Source organism: Pituophis catenifer, unplaced genomic scaffold (genome assembly GCF_029215685.1).
Source record: "Pituophis catenifer annectens isolate HBS135680 unplaced genomic scaffold, rPitCat1.0.hap2 SCAF_6, whole genome shotgun sequence".
Taxonomy (NCBI): Eukaryota; Metazoa; Chordata; class Lepidosauria; order Squamata; family Colubridae; genus Pituophis; species Pituophis catenifer.
In genome coordinates, this window is record NW_027256886.1 from 8,893,157 (window position 1) to 8,905,703 (window position 12,547).

The window sequence follows — 12,547 nt, forward strand, 5'->3', positions numbered from 1 at the left end:
CTTTAGAGAAAAAAAAAAGCAGTTTCTAACTATGCTAACAAATAATTACGTTCACAAAATTACTGGGTCAAAGAGCTTCTGATCGCTTAAATGCCAATGAGAATCAACAAGACATGATTCACTGGAAATACCCTAATATATTTTAGATAGTTTGGTATACATTTCTTTCAAATGTTTCAGAATTTTTACTTGCAGCAATCTGTTTTTTCACATCAAGGACCAATTTCCAATATTTCTTGGTATAAGGTGTCACTTAGGTATTAGCTAGATTTGTTCACATCAACTTTTTTAAATTACCAGAATTAAAATCCTTGAGGTTAAAACTACTGTGTAGTCTTATAATAGAGTTATGAAATTATAAAATGAAAAAGTAGCGATTAGGCTGAAAACGAACAGGCTTTTATACAGGGGTTGAAGAATACAGTATAAAGATACATAAAAATAAATAGCAACAACAATCATGGGAATATAACAAGGTTGATCTAAAAATTTTGCCCATGTGTACTGAAAGACATAAGAAAAAAAAAATGATCACCTTCAAGATAAGGTAGATTTAAGTGAAAATAATTAGAATCAATCCAGATTCCTAGCTCTGCAGCAGCAAATCACATTCATTTAACAGACCCCTCATTGGTAAGAGTGGGTCCAAACTAAATCTGAAAATTACATCAAGCAATGCTTACCTTTAAGTAGGCAATATGGTATTCAAGAAGTACTTGGACATTCCCTATGCTTTCTTTAGTACCCACAAACACAAATGGAACCATTCCCTATAAAGATAAAATATATTGTTTAAATATATACACAAACTAAATCATAAATAATTCTTGCAACTATATATGTGTGCCTGGACACACACAAACCCAAACACTATTTTAAATTAAGCTACCCATGTAATTGATGTGCTAGACTGCATCTGTCTTATTTATGATTATGATTCCAGAGCAGTCTCAACAATATTCTAGTATGAAGTGGTTGAGGGTTTTGTTTTGTTTTTTTGCTATGCTTGGTCTATTTATTTGTATGCTGTCTATACAATTCCATTTGGATAGTGAGCCAGTTGTTAAAATTTGTCTTATGTATATCTTACAAACAAGTAAATCTTAAGAACTTAATCTGACTTCTCAAGAGAGGCTAAACTGATTGGCTTGGAGTTTTATAAAATCTGTAGGAAACGTTAAAAATAACAGAACCCAGATTTTGACTTTTGAAATCAACTTTTAAAAGAATTAGCTAGCTTATGGCCAACCCATGGGGAACAAAAGCCATAACTGATCTATATAATCATTTGATCAAGAATAAGCTAATGTCAAGCGTCTCTAATTAGCGAGGAACCTTTGTACTCTTCCAGAGATGCTGGCGTATTGTTGAAGTTACTTGGATGTACAAGACAGAGCTCATACAGGCATCAGTGAAGGCTTGCTGCTATACCATCACTAGACTAAAGAGGGGAGCACAATCTAGAGCCCACAGCATTCTCCTATGACTGCATACGGAGAATCCATATGCTTCAATGAAAGAGTGCAGTACTTCAAAATACCAATTTAGAACCGTATGCATCTGAGCTATTTTCTACAGTATCTTTGGAAAGTTACCTGGTTAGACACAACGGGAAACATAAATACTGGATTAATTCTTGAGCCCAACTGATCATTACAGACACAGGACATTAAAGAAATAATGAGATTTCACAATTAACAATACAGCTAAAAAGGTAAATGTAAAGGTTCCCCTCGCACATATGTGCTAGTCGTTCCTGACTCTAGGGGGCGGTGCTCATCTCCGTTTCAAAGCCGAAGAGCCAGCGCTGTCCAAAGATGTCTCCGTGGTCATGCGGCCAGCATGACTAAATGCCAAAGGCACACGGAACGCTATTACCTTCCCACCAAAGGTGGTCCCTATTTTTCTACTTGCATTTTTTTTAACGTGCTTTCAAATTGCTAGGTTGGCAGAAGCTGGGACAAATAACGGGAGCTCCCCCCCCCCCGTTATGCGGCACTAGGGATTCAAACCGCTGAACTGCCGACCTTTCAATCGACAAGCTCAGCGTCTTAGCCACTGAGCCACCATGTCCCTTAGCAATACAGCTACTCAAGTACATATTTGTTAGATTTATGTACAGGTAGTCCTTGACTTACGACAGTTGATTTAGTGACTATTCAAAGTTACAACAGCACTGAAAAAAAGTGACTTATGACTGTTTTTTGCACTTATGATCTTTGTAGTATCCTCGCGGTCACATGGTCAAAATTCAGACGCTTGGCAACTGACTCATATTTATGATGACTGCAGGGTTCCAAGGGACATGTGATCAGCTTTCGCAATCTTCTGAGAAACAAAGTCAATGGGGAAGCCAGATTCACTTAATCGTGTTACTAACTGAACGACTGCAATGATTCACCTAACAATTGTGGCAAGAAAGGTCATAAAATGGGACAAAATTTCCTTAACAAATGTTTTGCTTAGCAGCAAAACTTTTGGGCTCAATTGTGGTCATAAATTGGGGACTACCTATGCAACCTTTTTTCCAGGAGCTCAAGATAGCAATAGCACTTAGACTTATATACCGCTTCACAGTGCTTTACAGTCCTCTCTAAGCAGTTTACAGAGTCAGCACATTGCCCCCAACAATCTGGGTCCTCATTTTACCGACCTCGTTAGGATGGAAGGATGAGTCAACCTTGAGCCAGTGAGAATCGAACTGCAGTAACTGGCAGTCAGCAGAAGTAGCTTGCAGTACTGGATTGTAACCACTGCGCCACCGCAACTCATATGGCATGAACAGCACACCCTTCCCACTATTATTCCACAAACAAAACATCAGATCCCTCTTTAATTTCTACCCTACCCCATAGGACATTCATTGCCAAGGAAAGAGGAAAAAAAGAAGTTAAAATCGTACATCTTCTCTGGGTAGTTTATTCTCGTTGTCTCCTTCAATTCTCACTCGCACGACTCCAGACTTGTCCACAATCTCTTGAATAACTTTGCCATTTTTACCAATTACTTTCCCTTTAACAAATAAAAGATATTGAAGTTGTGAGTTATCATTGGGAGTTTGGTCTCAGGTAAACCGTCAACAAGAAAAACAATTAGAAGAATTCTTTATAATTATTTAAGGCTGATGATGGACTTTTATGATTGAAAGGAGGAGAAGGGTAATTCCCACTTCCCCATTAGGCTCTGCTGTGCCCTCAAAATATAAATATTTTTTGCTAAGGTTCAATTGAAATAGTTTGGCAGAGTGTGTATGTGTGTGTGTGAGAGAGCAAAAGCGAGAGAGCGAGTGAGAGAGAGAGAGAGAGAGAAGATGGGGAAAAGATTTTTATGTTGAAACTTTTCCCTGCTACTGTTAAAATGTTGCTGTTATTATTATTACGTACCTACAAGACTCCTAGGAACCTGAATAAAGTCTTCCACAAATTCCAAATAGCTTCTAGCTTTTTTTACTGCCTCAGCACTCTGGTAATAAACAGAACAGAATACATTAAACATTAACAGTTAAAACATTTTTAGGGAACAATTATTTCCATATAAAATGAGAAAAAAACTACATATACTCTCTTTTGCAATGAGAAAATGCAAGTATTTGTACCTGGCAAATTAAAAATGATGGCTATCAGACAGTTGCTTAAACTCTATGGGATTATGGGACTTCATCTCCAAACTACCATATACATTTGCAAATTGGTGCCTGTACTTTTACACAACCATTTAAATAAATGTTTTTATCTGAAGCTCAATGTTATGATATCCATTTTGTCACCCATCTAAAATTTTCTCAGATCTGAGGAGAACCTTGATTATTGTTTAATAATCCTTAATTAACCAGTATTCCTGCAAAGGAACCAAACATGCAGCCAACTGAACTTCACCATCTAGTCTAGGGGTGTCAAACTGGCGGCCCGCAGGCCGGATGCGTTACATGCAGGCCACACACACCCCAGCTCCGCGAAGGGAAAAACATCATGAAACCGTCACGTGACAGCAACGTGATGTGAGTTTGACAACCATGATCTAGTCCTTTAGTTGTAGAAGAGTCATCCTAATGATACAATATAATGAAGGAAAGCACGCCTACTTGATTCTCCCCAAATCAGGGATCATCCTAATCTATCATGTGGCTTTGTATTGTAGCATGAAGACCAAATGTTACATTATGAAGGTGAATGGCATACTATGAAATATATTCATCAAAATTGGGGGTGGGGGGATGGGGGGGAGGAACACAACTAAGTACCTATAGTTAATGTGATTCTTCTTGAGATGTTTGCATGTTCCCTTTCTGCTCCCTTGCATATTACAGTGTGGCAACATCTTGGGGAGCCTCTGTGGCTGCGATCAAACTTCTACTGGCAAATGCAGCCTTAGGGCCTCAGTTGGATTTCTGCTTTCAACAGTCTCAAACACTCCCTGAAGTCTTCTTCCCATACTTCCTTATAAGCACACTCGCCCATTCATTACTAGCATTCCCTGAAGGAATGGGACATCTGGGGGAGGCAAGTTCATTAGCCTTTATGCACCCACCCTTAAATGAGAAACGTTACTGAATTCATCAGGAACACCCTAGCAATATTTTCCTATTTACTTAAATTGGGATTATTCTATCAACTGCCAGTAGGAACCAAAACCCAACATGGAGGTAGGCTCTCTAATTTAAGCAAAGTTGAAGTGAGATTTGAAAAAGCTTTACACAGATACATTTAACAAGTGTTAAATTGTGTAGAACTTAATCCACAGGGACGTCTGAAGAAGATTACAAGTAAAAAGAGCAGTACAATATTCTATATTTGCCTTTTCTTCCACCAATTCCTCATTATTTCCATTATACTGTGATTAAAATATTGGAATTTTAATCACAGTATAATGTGGATAATTAGAACTGGAGAAAAAACAATTATTACCAACCTGCCTTTCATTGAGGAGCTGTATACTGCATGAGTCAAAAAGAGGGCTGTGAAAATATTTACAGATCCCTCACATCCTGGACATAAACTATTTCAACTCCTACCCTCAAAACGACGCTATAGAACACCTCACACCAGAACTACTAGACACAAGGACAGTTTTTTCCCTAATGCCATCACTCTGCTAAACAAATAATTCCCTCAATGCTGTCAAACTAGTTACTAAGTCTGCATTACTATTAATTTTCTCATCATTCCCATCATCCATCTCCTCCCACTTATGACTGTATGACTGTAACCTTGTTGCTTGTATCCTTAAGATTTATATTGACTGTTTCCCCATGACTATCATTAAGTGTTGTACCTTATGATTCTTGACGAATCTTTTCTTTTATGTACTCTGACAGCGTATGCACCAAGACAAATTCCTTGTGTGTCCAATCACACTTGGCCAAAAAAGAATTCTATTCTATTCTATTTGTCCAGTCTATATTCAGACTTCTAGACTTAAGCTCAAAGAAGTCAAGAGTTTTCCAACTTGAAAACATGACTTTTCTGTGTTCTCTTTTACCTCGCCGTAGATCCTGAAAGTTCCAGTATCTTCTTCAAGTTCAATTGCAGTAACGCCTGGCACCTTCCTGGCTTGCTGTATATTACTGCCATGTGTTCCTATTGCAAGTCCCATTAAGTCTTCTCTGACAACAAATTCTTCATGAAATGCCGCTGCAAGCTGTTTTGTGCACTAGGGAAAAGAAAAAAAAATATGTTTATTCTTTATAAAAACTTCAAGCATGAACACCGTTTCAGTGATTAAACCAGAAGCATAATTAAAGGGGGAGGGGGGAGAGAGAAAACCAGCTGAGTCCCACTCACTTCTAAATGCTTTGTTGCTTCTTCATTTCTTGACATGAGCATTAACTTGGTTCGAATGCTACGTAAATGCATGTCACTGAGTATGCCCACTCTCTTTACTGTCGCCTCACTGGCAGACTGAAAGAAAAACGACGTGTAAGGATCTTCATTTTACAGGCGATGAATTTAAAAAGAAACAACTTATTTCACCTACCGTTGTCACAAAGATGCTTTTTCAAAAAGGCAATTGGACTTTGTTTTTCCTTTGAAAAAAGCACCTTTGGGACAACCACGACCTGGATAACTGAGAATCTTCAGACATATACCTACCATTGATTCATTTCTAGTTTAGAACACGTGTCAGATAAGAGAACAAATAAATCTGATATGCTAGGGGGTTTTTTTCTACTTAAATCTGAAATATTTATTTTAATTAGTTTATTAGGGCAGTGAAATCCATTTTTAAAAAAGCGTATGGCATGTGTTATCCAGGGATCACCGAGGCGGCTGGCTGCCTCTGTGAAAGGAAGTTTTTTGGGGCGGTGTTATCTTACCCACGGGACGCTTGAATGCCAGTAGGCAATCGGGGGAGGCTCCTTTCCTGTCCCTCGTGAAATCCATATGGTTATTAGTGGGCAAACAGGGTCTGCTGATCTACTTTGCTCAATGCAGCTTGGTATGCTTTTAGCATAAAGCTAGATTCAGATGCAACAGCTGTAGCAATCAAAGTGACACCAAATAATACAAAACCCATTGCTATAGGTCCCAGGTTGCTGTTTGATCCAACAGGCAAAGGTTACCAGGCCCAAACAGTACAGCTTGGATTATAGCTTGCATGAGATCCTATCTGCAACTCTTCAATCTGCATTCTCTAAAGAATGTTTTCCTTTCACCAGTGGAAAGGTATAGTAATATCTTTTAGTAGTGGTTATTTTTCTATACAAGCCAGTCCCAAAATATCAAATCGGTAACATAATGTTAACATAAAAATGACTTGCTCACGGATGAAGTAAAAAAGAAAGAAACTTTATCTTACCAGAACTACTAATTGAGCTGTTTCAGCCTGGTAAAAAATTCTGCAGGCTCCTACAGCTTTCTTAAAATCCTTGTGAGCACTTTCGTTAGCACACCTAGGAAATTAACGTATGGATTAATTAATTCATTTTGAAAGGTGAGCAAGAAGACACGAAGTTGGAGAAATTGAAAATACTGAAAAATCTCTTAAGGCACAGCCAGAAAAAAACTTGTAACCAGCTCATTTGCTTTTATTGAGAAAAAAAACTGAAAACATATACCAAATTATTTCCAAATGAATAAAACACAACAAAACATTACAAGGTGAAACATTGATTTAACAGACCAATTATTCCCAATTGTCCATTAAATCAGAATATTACTATACAAGTTCTATATACTATAGATACTGCAAGTTCAAATCTCACCAGGCTCAAGGTTGACTCAGCCTTCCATCCTTTCTAAGGTAGGTGAAATGAGGACCCAGATTATGGGGGCAATAAGATGACTTTGTATAAATATACAAAAGTATGAAGGCTATTGCTTAACGCATTGTAAGCCGCCCTGAGTCTCCGGAGAAGGGCAGCTTATAAATCAAATAAAAAAAAAAAAGTAAGAATCAAAGTGTTTTTATACAAATGATGTAAAAGCAGGAAGAATTTCATCTACTGCAACTGAGATCCACTGCATTGAGTTCTGCTAAATCAAAGTTTCACGTTTCAGATTTATGCAAACTGAGAATAATTTGCTTGAGCATACAGTTAGTCCTCACTCAACGATCCTAATTGGCAATTCTGCAGCTAACCAAAGCAGTTGCTAAGTGGGAAATCACATGACCACGATTGCTCTTTCCAGCTGGAAAGAGACAAGATTACTGTACTCGGTTTCAGCTTTTGTTTGCCACCTGGCTGCTGGTGCAGTTGCATTGCTTTCTATGGGCAGAAGAATAAACAGCTTGCTCTCTTGAAATTCCTCTCCAATCTCTACACTCTGCGATGCTGGGAGGGAAGGATCTAACAAAGAAGGAATTGCCTACTGGAATCACTTTCTTTTCCGTCTCCTCCCCCCCCCCCCGCCCCCAAACCTCTACAGGATAGAGCAGTGGTGTCAAACTCGCATCGTCACATTGTCATCACATGACTTATCGCAACTTTTTTCCCCTTCGCTAAACTGGGAGTGGGAGTGGCCAGCGCTTGACGCATCTGGCCTGCGGGCCGCGAGTTTGACACCCCTGGAGTAGAGATTGGAGAAAGGATTTCAAGACAGCACTGTAAGCTGTTTGCATAGTATGATCACAGTTCTCAGCCCCGGGCTGCTGGCACAATTGCATTGTGTAGAAGAGCAAACAGCTTACTTTCTTGCAATCCCTCTCTCTCCAATCTCTCTGCTCAGTTGGGAGGGGCGGGGGAGAAAGAAAAATCCACAGGTCAGGCACAGGATAACATGTTCTGACTGTAATGGTGATTATGTGACTCAGGGACCCTGAAGAGGTTGTAAATGGGCTGTAAACTTATTTTTCCAGCACTGCTGTAACTTTGAATGGTTGCTGAACAAATTATCTGTAAGCGAAGACTACCTATATATATATATCCTTTTATGACCTTCCAAAATATGAGTGCCAGCCGAAAAAGAGAATTTCTGTGTTAATTTGCAAAGATAGGCTGCTTCACTCTTTCATTAGACAGAAAGCGTTAAAATTCAGGATATCCTATGAAAGTCAATTCCTAATAGAGATATAGTTCTAATATAAGGAATTTTTAGAGTACTTACGCCTCTCTCAGATCCTCTGGAACGTCTACGGCACATCTGAAGAATGTATTCTTGCTCACAGGTTTATTCTGATTCACAGGCCGAAGTCGTTCAAATGTGACTATTTCATTGTAAGTGGCATCACAAGCAGCATACTCAATGACATAAAACTGAGAAAAGATTATTCTTCTTAATTTTTAAAAATAAGTTCTGACTGATCAACGATTCATAATATTTACTTTACTATATGTTTATTATCATTCCCTTCAGAGCTCAAGAATGTCAAGTATCATATCTTTCCTAATCCCCATTTTCTCTTTATAACTGCTTTGTAAGGTAAGGTTATAGAGTGTGAATTTAATTAAGAAATTAAGACCCAATAATAATTATATTATAATGAAGGCCCTATTAAGATATTCAAAATAATGCAACACAGTCATATAGCATCCATACATTATCAAAGACTTATTTTCTTGCAGACATTTCATTACCCAACTAAGTAACATCATCACTGCTAGTTATGCTAGAACAGTGCAGTTCTAGTACTGATGATGTTACCTAGTTGAGTAATGAAATTGTTCTGACCTAGGGTTCCTTAGAAAGCATGAAGCAAAATCTTAATCCTGGTAAAACCTCTTTTATTAACATGACTGTGAATTCCATTCATTCACAGTCAACAAGACTTTGGCCAACAGTCTTTCAGAGGAATGTTTATCAACCCCCACCTTATCTCACTTGGAATGCTGCCAGAGAACCACTTTCCAAATGCAGAGCAAGGCCAAACTTGGCACCGAGTCTATTAGAGTCACGAACAGAACTTTCCAATCTTGAAACGAGATTAACTAATTGCTTTCTGCAAAAGCCCACATCCCGTTCGCTCCTCTTTTAAGTCCTATGGGAGGGGCCAATCATCTCCAAGGTGTGACCTTACTCCTTTAAAAAAGCAGGTAGACACCCTGCTTCCTTAATTGTTCTTGTCTTCTGGCAGCTCTGCGCATGCGCACACTGGGAATGGGCTCCAGCTGTACCTCTGCCTCACTGCTGTCTAACTTCCTCTCTGCCTCCGACACAGAGACATCGTCTGAGCTTTCCCCAGCCTCCAGGACTGGCCCAAGTTCCTCCCCAACCTCCTCACTGCCCAGGGCCACAATAGAAAGGTCAAGCTCAGAATGCACCAAGGACCCCCATGGATAAGAAGCAAGTTACTAAATATATATAGTTTAACTTCTAAGTGGTTCTTACCTATTCAAATAATTCACAAAAATTAATGTTCCCTTTAGATGGATCTTTCTCATGATACAATTCCACTTCTACTTACCTCCCCTTTCATCATTCGAACCTTTGCCAGCCACCAGCCACATGGCTCTTGGTCATTTGCTCTTGAGTAAACCTGAAAGTAAATTACACAGCATTTAGATCACTGTGATTTGAACGTCTGCTTTAGAATGAAAATCATTTAAAAATGTTATTTAATATTTAATTTATTCCATAATTGTTCATCAGAGCTCCCAAAATCGGACATGAGAAATTTCAATTTATTGAATTATTTTCTGTTTCTTTCTTCTTACCATAAAGAAGTGGTACCTATGTTGAAAGATGGCTCTCTTCTCTATGCTGAGATGTAAGTGCCCCAAAGTGGTTATTTTTTGTACAAGTTAATATTATGGAGCATCAAAAAATCTTAACTATGAAAATCTTCTTAAATTTAAAGATTATTAGCAGGCTTGTTAGTCTTTTTTAAAAAAAATCCTATTCCTTAGGCAATAGTAAATAAAGCCTATTTTAAACGATAGGTTAAATATACTGAATAAAAGGAGAATATAGTTTTTTGAAAAAGATATCTAAAACGTTAATCATTCCAAAATGTTTATATAAAAATTATTACTATTTGATAAATCTGAAATTAATTTCTTACAAAACTGATTACATGAAAATTCAAATACTAAAGAAAATGTAGATGTATTATGGTAGGCAAATATTTTTCTTTAAGTAGATCAAATTCCTGTGCCCTTTTTTTAATTCAAACATTTTATCATAATTTTTTAAAAAATGCTCATTACAAATTACTTTGAAATTGAGTATGGTGGAATAAAAGGTTCACAAAAATAAAATGAATATAGAACTATGTTTATATGGGGAAAAAAAATCCGATTTTAAATAATTTCCCCCAACCTGAAGAAAATGGAATTCTGTAATTAATAGTTGATGGTATAGAAATGAAATGAAACTATTATTATGTAATTCATAATGTTGTCAGTTAATCTTAATGAGACATACTTTCATAATGAAATTAAACATGGCCACATATAGTTTACTTCTCTACTGAAAAAAATGTGGTGGATGGAGCCATCACAATAATCTAATGTGAAACATGTTTGGCCTGATTTTTGATATTCTATATACAATTACTATATATATATATATATATGTGTGTGTGTGTGTGTGTGTGTGTGTGTGTGTGTGTGTGTGTGTAAAAACTATAAACAATTTACAAATTACTGTCAAAAACCTAAGACTGAATATAACTTAATCCATTTCTGTATAAAACAATACCAACCCAATTCTACTATACTATAGCAAGAAAGTATTATAAGGTCATACCTCTTTCTAGCTACCCTATATCCATTCTCTAAGTCAAATGATGAAGTAATGGCTATGACATTCCAACACATCCCACATATTTAAAATCTAAGCACAGAAGCACAAACTACCTGGCTGAACGTATGAATTAATCAGAGATACTAATAATAAATTTCAAATAAATAGCTTACACATCCCAGATAGAATAAAAGAATTAGGTTAACAATTTGAATTTTCTTCAGACAACATTACAGAGTAGGCAATGAAATCTTGCCTACTGCCTTTTATCACTCCTCTAACTAGAGGAATTTAGCTTTATAGAGCCCAACCAAAACAAAAGAAACCAGTAGGACTAAATTTATTTATAAGAATATCTTTGAAGCACCCAAGAAGCTTTCAAACAATGTTCATACTTGCCCAAAATAAAGGCATATTTAAGTTGAACTATATAAAGTATCTTGAGGGTCTACAGGATATGACAGGAGGAAGCCTCATCCTATCTGCCTTCTATAAATATTGTATGACTGGTTTAACCTACCATAGCAACCATTTTGTGAAAACACCTACAACATGCTCTCAGCATTCCAAACATCCCCCTTCAAAATATTGCTCATATCCACCACTGAGGATGGAGCCTTTTCTCCAAGAAAGCATATTTTGGGTAATTATTAAAAACACATTCATCACAAAAGTTATTTGGCATTAAAATATTCCACCCTGGCACATGGTGGACTTTATTAAAACAAAAATTAAATAGCCTTCTGTCAGAAGTGTAAATTCCATATGGAGCAATTGAGTTTGAGGTGATTTCTAACTATATCTCAGCTTTAGGTTTGGCAGGAATTCAAGACAATCTTTTGTACTGTGTAGTTATTACAATTAATATTCATGGCACAGTTGTGGTGAATTTTTTTACTAATTTAAACACGGTTGGTTAAAAACCTGCCCAAAAGCAACTCCTTTATTTTTTTTTATTTTTGCTAATAAATTTCTTTCCTTTTAAATGATGTTTATGCTTTTTTTTTTTTGCATTTTTGAAGCAGTTAAAAAAAAGTTCAATTGTCTTGATGATAGCACACTAAGTTTGACCGTTAGCCTTCCAGAAGAAACTTCCGCATAAGCAAACAAAGAAATACTTGAATTTAATTACCTCCACTTCATCTCCTTCACCAATTTCTTTCTTGATATCAGGTGGTGGTGGTAATCTTACTTCACTGAAAGGAACCTGGCGTTCTGGTTGCCAACTGTAAATTGAATAGATATTTTAGATTATGCAATGATCACCAAGACTGTTAAATGGAATGCTATCAGCTTTAATTTAGCAGAGAACTCCATTGCATATAGAGACAAGTCAGAAATGCAGCTGTTAGAAAATGAGGACTAAACTGCAGGAAGAACAATCCCAACAGTGTAAAGTGACACCAATTTTAATTTGGTTGCTCTGG

At 37.1% G+C, this 12,547-nt stretch overlaps 1 protein-coding gene across 3 annotated transcripts in view; it reads right to left on the minus strand.

The window, feature by feature from the left end:
- FXR1 (FMR1 autosomal homolog 1) overlaps positions 1 to 12,547 on the minus strand; it is a 39,935-nt gene that overhangs the window by 9,934 nt on the left and 17,454 nt on the right. For all 3 annotated transcript variants that reach the window (XM_070945931.1, XM_070945932.1, XM_070945929.1), the window contains 9 exons: positions 12,253 to 12,346; positions 9,841 to 9,912; positions 8,544 to 8,692; positions 6,796 to 6,889; positions 5,781 to 5,897; positions 5,479 to 5,649; positions 3,384 to 3,462; positions 2,903 to 3,012; positions 684 to 770 (listed from right to left, as the gene is read on the minus strand). In XM_070945931.1, the coding sequence (XP_070802032.1) occupies positions 684 to 770; positions 2,903 to 3,012; positions 3,384 to 3,462; positions 5,479 to 5,649; positions 5,781 to 5,897; positions 6,796 to 6,889; positions 8,544 to 8,692; positions 9,841 to 9,912; positions 12,253 to 12,346 (973 nt within the window). The remainder of the gene's footprint in view (positions 1 to 683; positions 771 to 2,902; positions 3,013 to 3,383; positions 3,463 to 5,478; positions 5,650 to 5,780; positions 5,898 to 6,795; positions 6,890 to 8,543; positions 8,693 to 9,840; positions 9,913 to 12,252; positions 12,347 to 12,547) is intronic.